Genomic DNA, 22,550 nt, shown 5'->3' with positions numbered 1-22,550 from the left:
TGGCTCTAAAGATCAAGTCCAATGGTTATTGGTGGCCTTACAGATAGCTAGAGGTATGTTGATATATGGATGGAAACCCACCAGACCGTTAGAAATTGAAGAGTGGTACAATAGGTTGAATAGAATCAAAATGTTTGAAAGGATTAAATATATAGAGGCAAAGAAAGAGATGGTATGGAAAAGGAGATGGCTATGTGAGGAAGATACCTAAGTCTCCCTAGTTGGTTCATAAAGTTTCCCTTTTTCTTTTTTTCTCTCGCTGCCGAGTGGGGGTGGGGGGTGGGTTCAGTGGATGGGAAGAATATGTATTTAATGGTAAACGGAATAATGGCTGTTACACTTTATTAAGATCTTTAACTATATTGAATGTTGTATTTAAGGTTACTATTATTGGTGTACAAGTCATACTGTTCTTGTTTTTTATCGATAAAATTTCATGTTAACATTTAAAAAACTAAATAAAGAGATTTATAAAAAAAATAAATAACACATTTTTACTAACTTCTACTTGATAAAAATAAGGCCTGTTAGGAAAATTTACCAAATTTACCATCAAAATCAAGCATGATAAACCAGGGACACATTTTCATGGTCATGGTGCCTAAATCTATGAATAAGTGTAGCTGGTTTATCATGCTTGATTTTGATTGTAGATTTCCTTTAACCTCCCTTATATGAACCTAGAGCAAGATTGGTGGAGAATGAGAAATGTTATAAGGACATGAATCGATGAAACCTTATGACATAGAATAGAAATATTAAAATGTACAAAGGTTGCCCTGGAGAACAGGGTCATTCTATTACACACGACCATGCTCAACCTTCAGCCAACCATGGCATGTCTGCAGAATGTGTCTTTTGATATGATTGTACACTGGGGCATGGAGGATGATATCATGGCATGTTCTGAAAGAAATCAATTCTTATTATTTTTATATTATTTATTATTTACCCAGTAAAGAAGCCCTAGCATGAATTATCATCCTTTTCAAAGTAAAGTCGAAATATCAGCCCTTCTCCAAAAATAAACCCTATTCACACTTCAAATGGCTATATCTTCTGCACCATGGCAGCTAGAAAGACAGTTCAGATTTTTGAAAGATTGCTTTTCTAGGATCCACAGAACCAGAGATATGTTAAACTTACAGTTCAATCTTAAAATTCAGCTTACACTCCTGATTGTACTCCTGATTCTGTAGCAACTAGAAACATAATCCTTATGGAATATTAAAGGAAAGATTCTGTTCAACTGTGTCTCTAAGTGCCTTGTTACATAAATTATAACTGTTTTAAATGTGTTCTCTCCAGTCTGTCAGCGTGGTTAAGAAATAGAGGGGAGGTGCAAGGTGCAGGTGCAAGGACAACAGGGGCTCATTTAAGGAAATTGCCATTTCAATTTTGCGGCAATGATTCTAAATGAAGAAATTTACAATGGAATTCAGGTTTTGGAAAGAAGATGATGACTTGAATATGTGTAATCAAAAAATAATATTAGCGCCTTGCTTTTTTGAGAAACATGGTTACAGTGTGAATGCAGCTGTCATCTTTTCAGATGCATTTGACCCGCTGTGTATGCTCATTTTCATAAAGTAAAAACCGCAAAGTAGAAGTCTGACTGATGATATAAGTTTGTTTGAAGTCTGTGCACATTGTAATTGTGATCTTTTCTCACTGCGCCCAGGTCAGAGCTGAACCTGCACCAGATGGCAGACTGCCATTCCTTTGGAATGATGCCATGCGTGAAGGTAGGAAAAAAATCTTTGTTATGCAAATATATCAATTGTCATTGGTTTAACTTGTATACAAGTACACCCCTAAATGCGGTGGTAGATGACCTTTAAAAAAAAGGTACCTATTGTAAATTACCAGATGATGGAGGTCCTGACAATTCCTTTAATTATGCAATACATTTTTACAAACATTGATACTGTTACCATATTAAGGCAAAGGTTTTGCAGATTTTAGTCACTCAACTGTTAGGAATGGGGACAGTGATATAAATACCCACGAGGCATGACCAAGGTATTTTCTTCCAGAGCAGTCTGGTCCACCAACTATTAGACATCAGCCACATATTCATCATAGTAGAAGTCAAGTATGTGGCTTTAATTCTTTACACCCATAATGAATATGTTTGCACAGTAAGTCATCATGAACTTAGAATATGCTATTTTCAATCTTACTTGAGTACAATGGGTAAAAGTCTAAACTTCCAGAGCAGATTATTAAACTAGTAAATGTTGTAATGTATGTTGAACAATCACTCTTGATATTGAATCAATCTTACTCTACGTGTGGCTGCCTTAAACCTTTCCAGTGAGGAGTTTATAGGTGCTATAGGCAAAGGATAAGCAATAAAACCTGTTAATGTGTGAAATGATTCATGTGAAAGGTTGTTAGTAAATGTAGCATGAAAGACAGCTCAACTGCCTAGAGCTGCTCCTGCAAAATTTCCTTCTTGACTCCTCAAGTCACTCAGAATTATTCCTGTGCGTGATCATCTCACATGACAAAGCACTAAATAGCTGGAACCGCTCTTCAAATACCTGTCAGGAGGAAATGCTGCGGCAGAATCTAGGGTTTCTGAATTTTAGATGTAATTTTGTAATTATCCCAGTACCTAGGTGATAGTCCCTATATAGAATCACAGAAACCCCAGCAGAAAAGGTTTTATTAAGTGATTACAATTGTTAACTTGTACAAAATAGCATGTGTTCTTAAAGTCATAAAGTTTTAATTACATGTGTGAACCCTGTGGCCCCTTCCACACTCGTGCTGCTCGGATCACACGCCCCGAATGCTGCAAACCGGAACTGAACTTATCCTGTCAGTTCATCCCATCACACTCGCGAGTGTGGAAGGGGCCTAAATACAGGCAGACCTTACAGAGGTTCTAAAGCAATATGCTAAGTCAAGCATTATGGAGAGATGGGCAGAGAGGGTGTAATGGCAATATAAAATAAAAAAAGACCATCTTCTGAAAATATTTCCTAGAATTGATTATAATAGGAACTTATGAAGATGGTAGTATCATTATTGTTAAAATAAACCTGTCACCATGAAAATGAGTCATCTACAGTTAGAATGCTCTAGAGAAGGAGGAGCTGAGCGGATTGATAACTAGTTTTGTAAAGTGAAGTGAAACTATTCCTTTCTTTCCCCTGAATATGAGTCAAATGTAGGCTGTCCCAGTTTCCATTATGACCTCCCTCATAAAGTAATTTTGCAGTAAATCCAGTGAGATTCTTATGAGTACATCAACTGAATGTGCACAGACTGGACTATATAGTGACAACCTGGCTGTTTTCATGGAGGGGCACTGAACATGTAATAAGTAGTGGATACCAGCAGTGAAACAGTTACTAGAAGTGTATCTGTGCTGTGTGAGCACTACGAGTTCATAGCTTTCCTGCTGTTTGGAAACTGTCTGGAGAACAGAATGTGCTGGAGGGTAGCTTCAATGAAGCATGTGACACAATTTGAGGTACAGAGAGAGACAGATAAAATTCTGCAGAATCACATACTGGGCTGAAGGGACTTATAGGGAACAGTAGAGACCATCTACCTTACTATTCTGTGTAGAAGACTTGTGCATCCACAGATCTGCACCTTCATAGCTCTCTTTCAAGCTAGACATTCAGACAAGCTATAATCTCACAAGCATCTACTGCAGGTACAGGCTCAACTGAGGAGTGTAGCAATGAAACTACAGGACCTAGTCAAACAGAATATTAAGCAATGTTGTCCTATGTGACAAGAGCTATTGAGTTGGGAAATATATATCGGGAGTTGCATTTGAACATGGTGGATGCCACAGTTGTTTGTGTTTTGTATTCTCCATTACTCATAGCCTAATGTATATGATATTCTAATATCAAGATCCAGACTGAAATCCCTCAAACTGGTTTTGATAAGTTATTTTGTCCAAATTTTTATTTCTTATATGTAGATATTCCCCTTCATTTATCTGTCAAATTAGATTACACATTCAATAGATTCTACAGTTTCATTCTGGTAAATAAAAATCAAACATTCTGCTTTCATTTCTTTTATCTGAATAACTTCAAAGTGATAAACAGCTGATGGAAGAAGTCTCACATGCCCAGCGCTGTGTGCTTATCAGAAACCACATGTTGCATGGTTTCCAAGTTCTTCCTATTATCAGCAACAATGTGGTTGGCCCTAACCTGCGACCTACATTGATAAAAGTACGCTGCTGGTGTGTGAATATACTGCCGGCTGCTTTCTTCTCTAAATTATCTTAGACTAGTGTCTTATTTGCTCAGTGCTCCTGACTTCTTGTAGTGTATGTGAGTTAGGTCATAGCTAGGTGAACTTTACCCTGCTAAACACATGTAGTCTTCCCTTGCTGTTTTCTACTCTGATGCCGGATTATATATAGCTAGTTGTCTTTAAAGGAAACCTACCACTTGTAGTGGCAGGTTTCAGATGGAAATACCGAGCACCAGCTCAGGGAGAGCTGGTGCCGGAGCTTATTTTTGTTAGTGTTTTAAACCGCTGAATTGCGGTTTAACCCCTAGGGGACACAGCCTATTTTGGCCTTAAGGACGCGGCCCCATTCTTCAAATCTGAGTCACTATAAGTGGTTATAGCTTTGGAACGCTATGAGATATCCAGGGGATTTTTAGATTGTTTTCTCGTGACACATTGTACTTCAAATTAGTTTAAAAATTTGGATGATATCTTTTGTGTTTAGTTATGAAAAAAAACAAAATTTGGAAAAAAATTGGAAAAATTCTTTATTTTCAACGTTCTAAATTCTCTACTTTTGATGCAGCTAGTCATAGCTCCCAAATAAATTCATAACTTACATTTCCCAAATGTCTGCTTTATGTTGGCATGGTTTTTTAAGATTCCACATATTTTACTAGAATGTTATAAGGCTCAGAATTTAGGTATCATTTTTCACATTTTTTGTAAAATCACCAAAACCCGCATTTAGATGGACCTGCTCAACTTCTAATTGACACTGAGAGGCCTAAATAATAGTGAGACTCGTAAATTACCCCATTGTGGAAACTACACACCTCAACGTATGAAAAACCACTTTTAAGAAGTTTGTTAACGCTTTACGTGTTTTATAGGGGTTAAAACAAAATGGAGGTGCAGTCTGCAAATTGTAATATTTTTTCACAATACACCCATTTTGGGTGGAAAATTAAACATTTACAATGGATTAAATGAATAAAGGCTCCACAAAGTTTGTTACCCAATTTCTCCCGAGTACACGGATACTCTATATGTGGTGGTAACCTGCTGTATGGGCGCACGGCCGGGCATAGAAGGGAAGGAGGGAACATCCAGATCAGATTTGCTATGTCACATTGTACAGGCTATAATTTTTTTCTTTTTTTTAATGTGGACCTATAGGGGCTTATTTCTTTTGCCACATGAGATGCACTTTTCTGGTACGTAATTTGGGGGAATCTATAGGCTAATTGGTGAGATTTTATTAACTCTTTGTTGGTGGAGGAAATGAAAATCATCACTTTTCAGGAAGATTTTTATGGGTTTTTTTTTTTGCCCGTTTACCATACCATAAAAATAGTATATTATTTTTATTCTATGGGTCGCCACGATTACAAAAAGACCTCATTTATATAGATTTTTTATTTTTTTCCCATTTTTACTGCATAAAAAGTAATTTGGCAAAAATGTTGTTAATTTTAGCATCACCGTCTTTCATATGCATAACTTTTTTATTTTTTGCCTCACAAATCTGTTTAAGGGCTTATTTTTTGCGAGAAGGATTGTTCTTTTTAGTGGTCTTATTTTAGAGTGCATAACATTTTTTAAATCCCTTTTTAGAGCATTTTTATAGGGTATTAATTGAAAATGATCTTTTTTCTGGAGCTTTTTTTTGTTTTGTTTTTTACGGGGTTCACTTTGCGGATCTAATAACGATTCTGTTTTATTATGCAGATTGTTACGGACGCAGGGATACCAAATATGTGGGGTTTTGTGTATTTTATTCAATTGTACTGAATAAAAACCAATTTGGAGAAAATCTTGTTCATTTTAGCATCACCATCTTTTCATATGCATAACTTTTTTATTTTTTGGCTGACAAATCTGATTAGGGGCTTATTTTTTGCGAGAAGAGTTGTTCTTTTTAGTGGGCTTATTTTGGAGTGCATAACATTTTTTAAATTACTTTTTAGAGCATTTTTTGATAGGGTATAATTAAAAATTATCTTTTTTCGGAACGTTTTTGCGGTTTTTTTTCTACGGCGTGTACCGTGCGGGTCCAGTAACGATTCTGTTTTATTATACAGATTGTTACGGACGCGGCAATACCAAATATGCGGGTTTTTTTGTGTTTTTGTGTTTTTTATACTTTATTAAGTGTTTTTATGGGAAAGTGACATTTTAGGGGCTTATATTTTTATGTATTTATTTTTTATTTATTATAATGTGTAGTGTTAAGTGTTTTTGCATATTTTTACTTATACATACTTGAACTTAAACCAGTGATGCTCTGATCACTGGTTTAAGTTCAATACACTGCTCTACAATACTATTTTATTGTAGAGCAGTGTAAACTGTCTGAGCAAGCTTGCGCATGCTCAGACAGTTTACAGCCAGACCCGGAAGGGGTCTGGCTGCCATGGAGACCGGGCAGCTCCGGGGCACATGCCAGTCCTCGGAGCTGCCCAGGGATGGATCGGATCCCCCGGTAAGCGGCATGGGGGATCCGATCCACAACGCAAACACCCTTACACGCCGCGGTCATGTTTGACCGCGGCGTGTAAGGGGTTAACACCCGCGATCGGAGCCGGCTCCGATCGCGGGTGTTAGCGCAGGCTGTCAGCTGTACTAGACAGCTGACAGCCGCTGCTTCTGGTACCGGCTCCGTTCGTGAGCCGGTGCCAGAAGCAGGACGTTATAGAACGTCCCCGTGCGCTAAGCATCTAGCCCCGGGGACGTACTATAACGTCCTGGTGCGCCTAGGGGTTAAAACACTTTTTAAACTTTATAGCCGGCGCAGGGAGGTACGCGCTCGGCGCTTACCATGCGCGCGGCTACATAGGAAGTGAATGAGAGCCGCGCGCATGGTAAGCGCCGAGCGAGTACCTTCCTGCGCCGGCTATAAAGTTTAAAAAGTGTTTTAAACCGCGATACAGCGGTTTAAAACACTAACAAAAATAAGCTCCGGCACCAGCTCACCCTGAGCTGGTGCTGGGTATTTTCTTCTGAAACCTGCCACTTCAAGTGGTAGGTTTCCTTTAAAAAGACAGTGTTTGCATTTATGTAATAAGGTAATAAGTGGTGACATTTTCTTTAAGCAGAATACAAGGCACCTTTTAGTTGAACTTCTGAGTTAAGGTCTAAGAAATATCACCCTGGAGCCATAATTTGCAGCAAATTTTTGCAGCAATAAATATCTAAATTTGTTAGATTTAGTGAACACCTTGACAGGCTAAACAAGCCCACTTTCCTAAATACGTTTCAATAATTTCAGGTGTGGTGTCCAAATTTGAAAAAGTTTAGCACAACTTAGCCCAAAAAGTTGCTTGACTTCAACACATATTTATATAATACTTGGCATAGATGTTGAGGCCTTGTGGGAGTCTTTCTTAGATTACAGATTTGCTCGGTTTGATAAACAAAGCTGTTTTGTGAAAATTGAGTCAACAGATTTTGTAGTGCGTTATACTAATCCTACAACATTTAGAAGTGGACACCCACCGCAACACCTGTTAAAGTGCAAGTACTATGCAAGTAATAAATCCGAATATTATCCCTCAAACCAACAATGCCTGCTAGTAAAGGGTTACATGTACCCCTCATATGACCTAAAATTAGCTACCAGTGAGGCACTGTACGTTAATTATAGCTGGTTTTATGGTTAATTAGCATATGTGACTCTTTTATCATGGAGATGACTATTCCTTTCTCTTGGGCTACCAGTGAACCACACCTCTTAATTTTGACTGACAGCTCTGTGTCTTTTCAAATCTCAGGCACTGCCCTGCCTCCTTGTTCCTGATTGATCTCTCTCACTGCTAGGACATGTTGCTGTGTGGAACTAATACTTGGGGACTGTCTGCCATTATTGAACTTCAAACATGTAAAGCTCTTTTACTTACAGGAAATATTGTGTCAAATTTGTTTACATGGTGCCTTGTGTTACATTCATGTCATGTGACTACGTGATGTAATATAACATCCTTCTCCCCGTCCTACTTGGGGACTGTCTGCCAATATTGAACTTCAAACATATAAAGCTCTTTTACTTATAGGAAATACTGTGTCAAATTTGTTTACATGGTGCCTTGTATTACATTCATGTCATGTGACTATGGTAATGTAATCTAACGTCCTTTAAAATTTGCTATATCTACCTCATGTATTTATCTGATCACATGAAATCACACCATGCCTCCATGGAGGATGGGGGGAATTATAAATCCATGGAGACATGTTATCATTTCCTGTGATCATAAACATTCATGGGATAGGTATAGCAAATTTTAGGGGACCTTAGATGACATCACCCTGGTCACATGACATGACGTGCTGAATAGTGAGGAGGCATAAGACATGGGGAGGAATAGATTGGACGGGTCGGCCAAACAAGACAATTTCCTGCCCATCTACTGCCCTTTGAGAGGCATGAATAATTAGCAGACAACAGAAGGAGACTTATGTGACATAGGAGAGAAACCTATGTTCAGTGCAGGGGCCATGCCCACAGTTCCACACCTCCTCACTGGTGAAGGCTACTACAGATTAGATTTGTGATTGTGTGGTGCTATTATATTTTCAGTATTTATGTAATATTACAACAGCCATAAAGTCACAGCTTGCAACATTGCATTTTATATAAAATACTAGTTTTCTATACAAAAAATAGTCTGCACTGAATCAAATGATGTTGCCCCCGTTTATGTCAGCCAGCAGGCTATAATTCCTCCCACAGTATGATCCATATCACTCATTGGTCTTTGTTCAACCCTCAGCTAATAAAAGAAGATCTCTTTGACATCAGCGCTGCTATAAATACCAGTTTTCTCAAGGAGTAATTATCTGTGGGCTAATTACTTTCAAAGACACGTCGTACCATACAACCACTATATAAAGAAGTGTTCATATGCAGTATATTACTAAATACATGAAAGGTATGAGATTGGGAGCACTGACTGTAAAATATTGAGAGAGATTCCAATTTTAGTAATTATAACTACAGTACAATGCTGCTTGATTTATACACCAGGAAAGTACATTGCAATCACATACCATGTTATATAACATGTTTCATTTGATTTTCTTAAAGTTTTTTAGAGTAAAACTAGTTAGTATTGTATTTTTGTTTCTAGTTAGTATAGTATTTTTGTTTCATATTATGTGAAACCTCTCCGAAAGACCACTTCTTTATCCAGACCAGGTTCCTTCAAACAATTTATAATTTCACCTTATATAATACTAATTATCTTATTTGAGAAGACCAGCAAGAAGCTATAGACCCCTCTGGATCTGTGGGGGTCTTTAGAACACCATATACAGTATAACACTTTCATGGCATGACTAGTAATAGTGACTGAATAACTGTAATTATACACAGAAGAAAACCCTACCTATTGCATCCAGTGACTGTAGGTGAAGTGCCCTCAGATTGTAGTTATTCTTGTTCATTATCTTAGGCCCAAATGACCATGTTCTTTACTTTCCCTACATCGTCCTCTAACAGTTGTGTTATCCTTCCGTTAACATTGTCTGTTAACGCTGTCCTCCCAAATACTGCAAATACTGAATACTGAAAATACTAGCACAGAGCATAACATGACATACAGCACCAGATTAAGGTAGGTGGACGCCCCAGGGAGTAAAATGTGGTGGGGGCCTTCACTGAATGTAGCTCTGACAGAAATACACATTACTATTCTAAATTATCATTAATATTCTTAACTTTCTCCTACTTACATGTTAGGCTATCTGCTGACCTACCTGTCACTCTGCATGCAGCGCAGCTCCTGAAAAAGCATGATGCATGCAGAAGGTGACTGAAAACTGTCAGACATTGCTGGGGGGCCCCCTTATGAGTAAGTGGTGGGAGCCCTGAAGGGAGCGACCTTAGGGCGGTCACAATAATCCAGCCCTAATAACATAACATGTTGTAACTCCCCCCCATTATGATTCCTGCACTGTATAATACCGTCCAGTGTGGGCCCCACACTTTATAATGTCTCCAATTGGGACCATACACAGAAAACTGTCCTGATTTTGTCCCCTAAACTTTATACATTAGCGCCTAAGTGTAGCGCCATAAATATAGCATAATAATATACTTTCCGGTTTATTCACAATACATTGTCCTCACTGTGCCCTCACATTTTATAATTCACCTCTTATTGTTGCACATTTTATAATGGATCCACCAATTTCTGCCCCCACACAGTGTATGGCCCTATACTTTACATTACACCCCTTTCTTGTGATGTATAATGCCCCTCATTGTGGCAATGATTGTAATAATTGGCCAACATGCAAAGGGAAATTCTCATGAACAGTATTTAGGCCTTTTCCCAGGTTAAATCATTAATGGAAGATGGGACAGGGAACCGCTCCTCATCTCAAAAACGGGGATCATATATCCTATACATGAGAATGCCCCTTTAATAACCCTAATCAATTTGCCCCCTGAATGTTACCCTTGCACTAAATAATTTTCTCTTTTTAATAATACCCACACAGAATAATGCCCTCACACTAGTAATGCCCCACACTGGTAATGCGCCCACACTAGTTATGCCCCTGTAAGGGGGTGGATAGTGAATAAATTTGTTTGTCTTTCTCTTCTTCTCTTCTACTGCTGGCCAGCAAAACCTTTGTCTATGTCCACTATTATTTCTACAAACACAGACCCACATTTATCAAAACTAGCACATGAACAAATGGTCTTCATGAATCTGGTGCCCCCTGCAATACTCTGGATGTGTGCACCATTTAGAGGCACATTTTTATGTCTTGTCAGTCACAGTGCAGCTGCAACACAAAACCATGGCACGACTAAGGGTGCGTGTAGCACCTGAAACGCGTAGGCCTAATCCCTCAACATGTAATAACTGGTGTTGCCATTGGGTTGTCATGCTCCATATTTTAATCGGAAGAAAATAAAGATTGAATTAAATTTTAACCAAGCCACGCCGGTGCCGGAGTGAACTTGTTCATATTTCTACAATACAACCTCAAGGTCCAGATGCACTCCACGAGCACGACGTCGAGCCGCTATTTACCCATTTTTTCTTTTTTGATATTTCCTTTATATTGCTCAAGTAGCTTTGAGATGTGCCATATATGACTACCCTTGTATGTGTGTTTTTGTGCATTTTTTTAAAATGCAAATATTGTTTTTTTGGCTGGTTTTAAATAAAACCTATCTATGGGTTTTTTGGTCATATTTGGGGTCTAGGCTAAAAGATCAAAGTGTCCCTGCCCTGGATGTTTAGATCTAGCTACCTGCGATAATAACTTTAATGATAATACTAATTCCAATAACACAGTACCTTCCACAGTACAGGATTCCACAAAGTAGAACATTTTATACATGTCATTTGATTATTTGTAAATCATTCCTATTATCTCTGATGACACGTGAACTGTTACCTGTCAAATACAGACAGCATGTGAGGATCGAATGCCACAATCTAGGACAAGTTAATCAATGTGCACAATGGGATGACTGGTTGGGTAGTGGATGGAAACAGCAAGCACCAATCTTCTTATAAAATTCATCACTTTGACAGGACGGTTCTCCTAATTAGCCGGAAAAATTGTGAGATAAGCACACACTGTGATCTACTGGGATGCGAATTCTGCATCAAACTCTTGCTTCGGATTCTATATGGATTTTAAATTGCTGCATAACAATAAATAACTGGGTTCCTGGTGATTACATAGATTCTCACAAAAAGAAGGGAGAAAGCATTTTGTATAGAATCATATAAAAAACTATAAAATGTAAGTCAAATTTTCTTTATCTGCAAAATAATATCAAGGAGAAAAATAAGCAAATCAAGTTATTTAGTGCATGGGCTTCGTCCTATGAACTTCAGTGTCAGTGTTTTTAAAAAAAACTATCAGGTATTTTTGTTGCATCTTTGTGTACCTTGTTGCACATGTTTATATTTTTGTTGAATTTGTGTTTTATGTATTTGAACCTCTATAGAAACATAAATATACCATATTCAATACATGCTGGCCTCAAAGCCACAGGTGAGGACTGTTCCAAATGATCATATTCAGACTTGCAAACATTTGGTTGCATTTCTGAACTAAACTATCTTTTGCTGTTTTCTTTAAAAATCGAGACTGAAATTCCACTATTATGTGTTCCTGGCATCCATCGATGACCACAAGCTCACAACACTCCTCTGCAGTAATCTGTGAAAATGACTAAAGAGAGGATAAACAACCCCTATAATTATACTAAAAGAACCTTGATCCGTGCCCAGCGTCTATTTATCCCATCCAACGTGCAGGTGACTCTGGCTCCTGGGGATATATGCTGAATGCCAATTCTTGCTCTTGGTATGATGCCAAATAATTGCTCTTTTCATAGAGGTTACACTAACACCTTTGCTGCTTGTGCTTGGCTTCAGTCCTAGAAGCCATTCATTGCTCTTTTCTTAACCTTTCCTGTTGGAATCATAATACACAAGCAAGACTGTCATTAAAAACAGCTTTGTGTGGTGGAAAAATATACTGTGTGTCCTTCTGGTGCACATCTCGCTATATCAGGCTGTTTATGAACGGAACACATCTGCATGGGGAAGGTTTAATTATCCTGTCGTACACTGGTCCTAATCCATACTTTGTTGGGGTAAAGTGCACAAATTGTACTGTATTTAGAGGGGCATTCTCAATAAATTTGGCGCATCATGGCTGTTTTTATGACAAAAGCATTCTGTGTCAGCTAGAATAGAAGTAAGAGTTGTTGTAGGCGCGTGGAGACTTACAGCCATTGATGCTTCACTAGGGGTTTCTGGGAAAATATGCAAATAGTTTAACAGGATGGGGTAAGGGAAATCCTGCCACTTTTAACTATAGTCATGGCCAAAAGTTTTGAGAATGACACAAATATTATATTTTCACATGATCTGTTACCCTCTGGTTTTTATGTGTGTTTGTCAGATGTTTTTATCACATACAAAAATCATATTATGAGTAAAAAAAGCTTTTATTGACAGTTAGAATGAGGGGTAATCCAGCAAGTCAGTATTTGCAGTGTTGACCCTTCTTCTTCAGGACCTCTGCAATTCTCCCTGGCAGCTCTCAATCAGCTTCTGGACCAAATTCTGACTAATAGCCGTCCATTCTTGCACAATCAATGCTTGCATTTTGTCACAATTTGTTGTTTTTTGTTTGTCCACCCGTCTCTTGATAATTGACCACAAGTTCTCAATGGGATTAAGATCCGGGTAGTTTCCAGGCCATGGACCCAAAATCTCTATGTTTTGTGCCCTGAGCCATGTAGTTATCACCTTTGCTTTATGGCAAGGTGCTCCATCATGCTGGAAAAGGCATTGTTGATCACCAAACTGCTCTTGGACGGTTGGGAGAAGTTGCTCTTGGAGGACATTCTAGTACCATTCTTTATTCATGGATGTGTTTTTAGGCAAGACTGTGAGAGAGTCAATTCACTTGGCTGAGAAGCAATCCCATACATGAATGGTTGCAGGATGCTTTACAGTTGGCATGATACAAGACTGGTGGTATCACTTACCTTATCTTCTCCGAACAAGCTGTTTTTCAGATGTTCCAAACAATCGGAAAGGGGATTCATCAGAGAAAAAGATTTTACTCCAGTCCTCAGCAGTCCCTCCCTGTACCTTTTGCAGAATATCAGTCTGTCCCTGATGTTTTTTCTGGAGAGAAGTGGCTTCTTTGCTGCCCTCCTTGACACCAGGCCTTGCTCCAAGAGTCTCCGCCTCACAGTGCATGCAGATGCACTCGCACCTGCCTGCTACCATTCCTGAGCAAGCTCTGCACTGCTGGTAGCCCGATCTCAAAGCTGAAACACCCGTAAGAGACTGTACTGGCACTTGCTGGTCCTTCTTTGGCGCCCTGGAGCCTTTTTGGTAACAATGAAACCTCTCTCCTTGAATTCCTTGATGATGTGATAGATTATTGATTGAGGTGCAATCTTTCTAGCTGCGATACTCTTCCCTGTTAGGCCAGTTTTGTGCAGTGCAATGATGACTGCATGTGTTTCTTTAGAGATAACCATGGTTAACAGAAGAGAAACAATGATGCCAAGCACCAGCCTCCTTTTAAAGTGTCCAGTGGTGTGATTCTTACTTAGTCATGACAGATTGATATCCAGCCCTGTCCTCATCAACACCAACACCTGTGTTACTGGAGCAATCACTGAAATGATGTTAGCTGCTCCTTTTAAGGCAGGCCTGCAATGAAGTTGAAATGTGTTTTGGTGGAAAAAGTTAATTTTCTAGGCAAATATTGACTTTGCAATTAATTGCTGTTAAGCTGATCACTCTTTATAACATTCTGGAGTATATGCAAATTGCCATTATAAAACCTGATGCAGTAGACTTTGCAAAAATTAACATTTGTATCATTCTCAAAACTTTTGGCCATAACTGTACCTTGTAAGGCAGCTCCCTTGATACCTAGCGTGACTTTCAGGAAGCCTTATGACACATGATTAAAACCAAACCAGTATATCTATTCCAGATGGTATCTGACATATTTTCACCAACTTGAGGCTTGAGAAGTTACAAAGCCTAAATGTTTTAGTAAAAGAGAACCTATTCTCTTCTGAAATGTCACTTTTTTTAGATAATTTTCCATTAAATAATTCCAGATCATACCAATACCAATTAACCAAGGAACAGCACAACATCTTAAATGATCATAGGCTCCCTGCTTGGCTGTTTTCATCTCTCTCTCAATTTATGTGTTATGAAATAGGGATAATGAGATCCTACTTCTTGAGATACATATGGATCTTATCTCCCACCTATAAAGTATTTGTGACAAATCCTATAGATAGATCATAAATAATGAAGATGGGAATGCCCTTAACAATATGTCTTAGGCATCACTTAATCAACTCTATGGGGCACATTTACTTACCCGTCCCGTTGTGATCCCCACTGTGCGTTGTCCGACGAGGATTTGGATCTTCCGCGATTCACATAGCTCATGCGCCCGATTTCCTGCATCCGCTGCTTCTCCACTGAGGTCCGCCGGAGTTCACCTCCTTCTTCCCTGTGTATGTGAGTGCTGATTGCGACACAATTTCTTTTTTAAATTCTGCGGTTTGTCCGAATCAGTCGGGTTGTCTGGCGTCCACGCCCCCCGATTTGTGTCGCATGCAAGCCGGTGCCGATGTGCCAAAATCCGATCGCGTGCACCATAGGGGCAATTCAGGGCAAAACAGTAAAGTCGGGAAACCAGACGAAAATGTGCTCTTCAGACCCTTAGTAAATGTGCCCCTATATCTTTTATTAGTGTTTAGTATATATAGATGCATTTGTATAGATGAATAGGTGTATAGGTGAATAGATATAATTAAAATTAAACCATTTTTGAAGTGTTTACCTTTAGTTTCAATCAGAAAATACAAAGCATTGTCTTCTTCATTCATGCCTTATAATAGGACTAGCCTCTTTCCATGCTCTAGTGGAGTAAAAAATTGCAACCAAAATTCAATTAGCAATCAGTTGATGAAATAAAACAAAAAAATGACCTGAGAAAATCTCATTAACTACACAAATAAATTGCACATAGTTAATGCAATTTTCTACTCTGAACTGATCTCAACAAATCCTGTTATCTGCTATGGCTTCTGCACACTAAGCAATTTATAAGCAACAAACATAAGAAAGTGTAAAACACTGAATGCCAGAAATGCGGGTTTAATAAAGGAATGCTTAAAGGGGTTGTCTGCTTCCATTATACGCCTCTACATGCTGTGTAATACTTCAGAGCGGATATTAGATGGCTCCTTCCTCTAATAGCAATGGAAAAGCTGAATGTTTATAACAACCTTGTGGTAGATTTATCTGAATTGTCTGAGGTAAAACTGTTCTAGTTGCCCATGGAAACCAATCAGAGCTCAGCTTTCATTTTATAAACAGCTGTGGGAAAATAAAAGCTGAGCTCTGATTGATTGCCACAGAGAACTAGAACTGTTCTGTTCTCCCAGACACTTGCTTTCTCATTGGTTTTAATGGCTTTGGTGACAGGATATCCCACTATAGCATGATATCGCTTCTACATCTGTAGTTTCTATAAGGACACAAATATTGGTTAACAACTTGTTCTTGCCACTTTCTCCCTGTACCACAATGTAGGGCTAGCGGCAACACCTGATGCATTTGAGTGACTCTTGCACACTAAGAATAAGGCTTAGAGGGACTATCACTGCTTTTACCCTAAAAAAACTACTACTTTATCCTTAGTTTAGAGTGTTCTACAAGTGCTACTTTTCTATGGAATCTCACCTGTGTACCCACAAAAAGTGTAAATTACATGCAAAAGAGTAATATTTTGTCCCTCAGTTATATTGTAAGTGCTAACAAAATGGATTCTGTTCTCTCTCAATATAAGAACCTCATCTTCAGATTACACCAGGCTTCTTGTTCTGTGAGTTACAGAACTGGCGATATGTGAAGTTACACATACAGTCAGCTCCATAAATATTTGCGCAGCTAACTGTTTCTAATTATGCTTCTGTACATTATCACATATACCACAATGAATTTTGAACAAAACAATTCAGATTAATTTTAGACTTTCAGTTTTAGTTCAGTGGTTTAACCCCTTAGGGACGTGGCCCTTTTTCATTTTTTCATTTTCATTTTTACTCCCCACCTTCAAAAATCTGTAACTTTTTTTATTTTTCCATGTAAAGAGCTCTGTTTGGGCTTGTTTTCTCCTTAACAAATAAAAATTCATAGTGATGGTATTTATTATTCCATGCTGTATACTGGGAAGTGGGAAAAAAATTCAGAATGCAGTGAAAATGATGAAAAAACGCATTTGCCGTTTTCTTGTGGGCTTGGATTTTACAGCTTTCACTGAGCGCCCCAAATCACATGTCTATTTTATTCTTTGGTTCGGTATGATCACGAGGATACCAAATTTGTACAGGTTTTATAATGTTTTCATACATTTAAAAAAATTAAAACCTTCTGTACAAAAAAAAAATAAATCCTTCATTTTGCCATGTTCTGGCACTAATAACTTTTTCATACTTCAGTGTACGGAGTTGTGGGTTAACCTGTTAAGTGCCGCGGTCGAACCCGACCGCGGCACCTAACTTACCTTTACATGGTCGCCGCCATCTTTGATGTCCGATCGCTGCCCCCTGGAACGTCATCGGAGTGCGGCAATCGGTGCCAGGACCGCAGCAGTGACAGGCGGGTGTTGGCTGTTTTATACAGCCATTACCCGGTGTGTATGGAGAGAGCTCAGCTCGTGAGCTCTCTCCATACACCCCTTGCAGCACGAGGACGATATAGTTCGTCCTCGGTCGGCAAGGCGTTAAAGGGAACCTGTAATCAGAAATTGGCCTAATAAACCAATACCAGATTGTTGTCAAGCAGCTGAACAGCTTCTAGATGATGTTTCTTTTATGGCCCAGCTTGGTGGCATCGTCCATAAAATCAACTTTAAAGTGAGATGTTAATTGGTTGCATCAAGTCAGGGAGGCAGAGAGTTTAACACTGGAGTCAAGCTTTCCCTGCTTCTGAACACCTCCTCCCCTGTTATTGTCAATATGCAGGAGATCTGGTCAATGATGTCCCTGAACCATAATTACAGTGAAAGAGGCGTTCTAAGGCACGGAAAGCTTACATTCTCAGCCTCCTTGACTTCATAAAACCAAAGTTGATTTTCTGCATGATGCCACAACACCAGACCATGAAAGAAACATCATCTACAAGCTGCTCAGCTTCTTGACAACATTCTGGCAGAAGGTTATTATGGCAATTTCTGATTACAGGTTCCCTTTAAACAAAATGATAGCATAAAAATGTGAGAAACTAAAGCATTTTGATACAATCCCTTCATTTCAGGGGCTCAAGGGTAATTGGACAAATTAAATAATTGTCAATCAAATGTTAATTTGTAATACCGTGCATCGCTATGGAGAGGGGAGGGGTGAGCAGCTCTCATCCCTCCTCCTCTCCAGTGCGCTGCTGCATACATGTGTGAGAGGAGCCTAACTTGCATATGTTTCAGTTAACGGCTAAAAAAACCCTAAATTTGTGTCACTATTCAAATATTTATAGACTTATCTGTCTTAAACTGCCTCAGTCTCCGGTTCTGTAGCTCAAAGAACCACAAACCTAAAGTGATTATCTTTTATTTAAGGTACTGAAGAAGCAAAACTATGGGTGTCTGAAGTGACACCCCTGCAGCCTCTAAAAATCTCTACTCATCTCATACAAATATGACTAATTTCTGCTCATTTTCACATAACTTTGGAGGAAATGTTTTATAGGTAAATGGGGAGGAATTTCAGATAAAAGAGGGAATTCGAAAAAATAATATTTCAAACCCTACCTGAGGGCACTAGTAGTTTATTGGGCTAAAATCTTGTGACAAGTTCCTTTTAAAGCAAACAAACACTCAATTGACATTGGTGTTACAACCACAATATATCAATTTATTTTACTCACTTTACTTATTTTCAACAGAAAACTGCTCATTCAAAGCTAGTCCCTTTAGAGGGCAAGCTTATATACAAAAATGTGTCACTAAGGAGAATGGGAAGAACCCAAAGTATTCTGTATTTCCATTGGGCAGTTTATATGTATGGGAAATTTTCTGAAGAGCACAATTAATTCGAGAATTTAGTTAAATTGTAAATCCCTTTGTATAGTAGATAGTCGACAGAGCAATAAATAATAATAATAGTAATAATATATAATGAGGAAACAGTAAGGCGTCTATGATACATAGCTCCCTCTTACTACTTCTTTCAGTAGGAAATGTCAAATACTGATAGGACATTGCAATGTGTTTAACCTTACCACGTTATTGTGGTGATGCTGAGCAGTAAAGGGCCAGTAAAAAGTGAATGATTTTTCCTTTGATATAGCGCAGGTAATGTTGTATTGAGTGGAAGGTGCTCATGCATGCATTATTTACTTTGTAATTTGTCGTACACAGAAATGCTAAACATAAACCAAATTTGGCAGAGCCATAAACACAGCCGCCTAGTTTACAATGCTACATGCAACAGAGAGAGATGGGGTTTATGGACTGGAAAAGTGAACACACTATATTTTATGAAATCCCTTAAACACCACATAAAATGACCCTCTGGGCTACTAAACGGCAGTCTCATCAGAGCAAAATAATAGGGTTTATAGATTATATACTCATTGTGTAACGGAGAAATGTAAACTTAATGTTTATAGTTTATTCTTAGTATTTCACAATTTGTGAAATTAGTTTCTCTATGTTATTTAGTTAAATCCTAATAAACATGAGTGTAGTTAGAGTTTTTTTGCGTACCAGAGCAAGAATATAGTTTAGAAACCCAATGTAATGTACCATCTATGTCTGTTTGTGATTTCTCTGTCAATTATAGTAACGTAATGGAGTTTTCTCCACCAAAGCTTAAAGGGAACCTGTCAGAGGAAATTGATCTAATAAACCACTACCAGTGTGTTGTCAAGTAGATGAACACCCTTCAGATCATTTTATTTTATGGCCCCCAATGATGACATCAATCAGAATTCAACTTTCTTTGCCAGAATCTGTAACTTTCTGCAGTTTTCAGCTTGGAATGCATTTTATTTTTCTCTGGGTTTCTGCTTGGGTTTTCATACTGTGAACAGTGATTTATGTTGCTGACTGTATTGAAACTAATTGCACCATACCCAGTTCCTCTGCAGCTCAGCTCTGGTCCACAAACAGTTAATCTACAGTGATGGACAGGCCTCTTCTCCAAACATCTGGGGCTGAGGCTCTCTTGCCACTTATATAGATCTTGTTCACACCTAGAATTCCTGCCTTGCTCCATATTTCATTCTCCTGCTATTCTTCTGTATTTGGTTATTTGATATTGACTTACATATTTTGACTATCCCTCTGTATTCCGATTTTGGGGTGTATTTATTATCTCTGCTGTAAACCTGACCTCTAACCTCTCTTTTGTGATATTTGTTTGTACGTCTTGTTACATGTTCCCACTTTGGCGTTTGGTTTAGGGACTGTTTACTAGTTGTCCTGTATCACCTTGGATATGCAGAGGCAAGCAGGCAGGTGACAGATTTGGGGTCTCATTTCAGGGCTCACTGTCTTGTTTGTCCTCTCCAAATCCATTCCTTTCATTACACCTGTTGTACATGATATTACTTTCTGTATCACAGTCCTCTTTAACCGATTTAAAAGTCCATCCCTGGTCTATATGTTCTTTTATATGTCTGTATGTATGTATATTTGTCAACTGTCCTCTGTTATTCCTCTGGGTAAATTGAAATACTTGTTTGTAAGCAACAGCTTGACTTGTTCTGAGGACTATACCTTCCATCTGGGGACAATACCTCCCATTTACTCTATAACAAGTTCACTGTGATTAATTTATTATGTAAATGTAGTTATTTGACCATTGACAGACTCTTTTCTGTGTAGTCTATCTTTTTTATAATTTCTTTTTAAACTGGTGAAATAAAAGTGTTATTTAATGCTTAATATACTCTAGCCATTGTTACCTCTGTCTGGTGTGACTCTTGTTGTCACCTACAAACAACATCTTGAAATGCAAAACCTCTATATACATAATTTTTACTTACAAGAAAAAGATTTCCAATAAAAAAATTCCCAGGTATCTTGGTGGTTTAAATAATTGTGTGTAATGGATGTACTATTGTGTGGTCTAAACAGAGAATAAACTTAAAACAAGAATGACAAGTCATGACACCATAAAAGGTCAGATAAGAGGCATAGACCCACATTTCCTAAAAACAGTGAATTGTGGTGCACGTTCTTCATCTGGCGCCCGTGCACTGCTCCGACAGTTTTTTGGTGCACCTTTACCATAGGGTTTGTGACACAATTCTGACTTTGCATGATAAATGTGGCGTACGGTCCGACTGAGCACAGGAACGCCAATTTCAGAGCAGAAATTTGTGTCACATTAAGAATAGTGCAACTGCAGCACTTCATAAATACCTGTGTAAGCAGTTTCCATTGAAAAGAAGGTGCAAAGTCCCTGATAACTGGCGCAAGGGCCTTAGTAAATTTGGGCCATAGTTTTCCTTTTGCCATCTGGGAAAACTTATTTGCATTTTCCATGCATGGTGTTTAAGACTCAATCTTGCAGTAAAAAATTAAAACAATATTTGACCTACTCAGAACATTGATGAATGTGCCAAATGGATTTATCTTTTATGCAACACTTTTGGAATGTGCAAACACCCCTGCCAATGTGCAGGCAGAGGAGTGTTTGCAAATAAGCCCCCTTGTTTGTGTCTCCCCAGTAGGTGAGCCTGCACAACTCACCAGATCTCAATTAGAGAACAATCAATCCTTTTCCAAGGAATTGCTCTAATATTTACTGATACAGTTGTTTATTTTTCTCCCCGGATTGATGGTTCTGTTTTCCATCACCTGTCTTAGCAGTCACAATATTAGTTTGTATTTGTATTTATTTATTTTTTTGTTATACATCAACTTACAGCCTGCCATAATAGTATGTCAGTGGGTGGCAAGAGGAGTATGGAATGGGAGTATGCAAATTGTGCCGACACTGATTGCAGGTGTCAACCCGTTATATGCCAGAAGCATTGCGGCTTCCAGGTACTGCCATATTGGCTCAAAGCGTCACTCACCGTGATGTTGTTGGGGAGTGATGACCTGCAACCATAACAGCCTGTAGTTTGTTATGACATCAGGACCTGTCATTCATGCAGTTCTGTAACAATGTGCAGGTGGCATATTGTTACAGTTGCATAGAAAAACTTCCATATAATGCAATACAGTAGTAGTAAAGTACTGTATATGGCAGGGATGGTCAGACCCACTAGGGTTAAAATAACCTAGGGGCTGAAAAACTGTAAAATTTTTTTAAGCAAAAACAAATTAAAAATATCATATACATGTTATGTATCACCACATCCAAAAACCGTGTCTATTGAAATATTATAACAGTTATTCTGGGCTCTGAGCCCCGAATAACACTCAGATGTCTGAATTACCACATTTTCGCCATTTTGCAACACATATTATTTTTTATAAAAAGTGATCTATTGGTTGTACAGTATGCTGTTGTATGATAAAGTTATTAGCGTCAGAATATGGAGAAAGTAATTTTTTGTGCAAATGGTTTAATTTTTTTCAAAATTATTAAAACATATTAAAAACTATATACATTTGATATCTCCATGATTGTACAGACTAGGAAAATAAAGGGAAACTAAGCAGAGCCCACAACAAAATGGCACAGATGCACTTTTTGTTATTTTCACTGCATTTAGATTATTTTTCCTGCTTTCTAGTATATGGAATTGCATATAAAACACTGGGGCAGATTTACTTATTCGTGATCC

At 38.3% G+C, this 22,550-nt stretch overlaps 1 protein-coding gene across 1 annotated transcript in view; it reads left to right on the top strand.

Moving 5' to 3' along the window:
• Positions 1-22,550, top strand: part of MYO18B (myosin XVIIIB) — a 378,023-nt gene that overhangs the window by 66,173 nt on the left and 289,300 nt on the right. Inside the window, exon 12 of the mRNA XM_072147027.1 lies at positions 1,682-1,745. Coding sequence (XP_072003128.1) covers positions 1,682-1,745 — 64 coding nt within the window. The remainder of the gene's footprint in view (positions 1-1,681; positions 1,746-22,550) is intronic.

Source organism: Engystomops pustulosus, chromosome 1 (assembly GCF_040894005.1).
Source record: "Engystomops pustulosus chromosome 1, aEngPut4.maternal, whole genome shotgun sequence".
NCBI lineage: Eukaryota > Metazoa > Chordata > Amphibia > Anura > Leptodactylidae > Engystomops > Engystomops pustulosus.
Note: the sequence above shows the minus strand (reverse complement) of the source record. Positions and strands in the feature narration are given on the sequence as shown.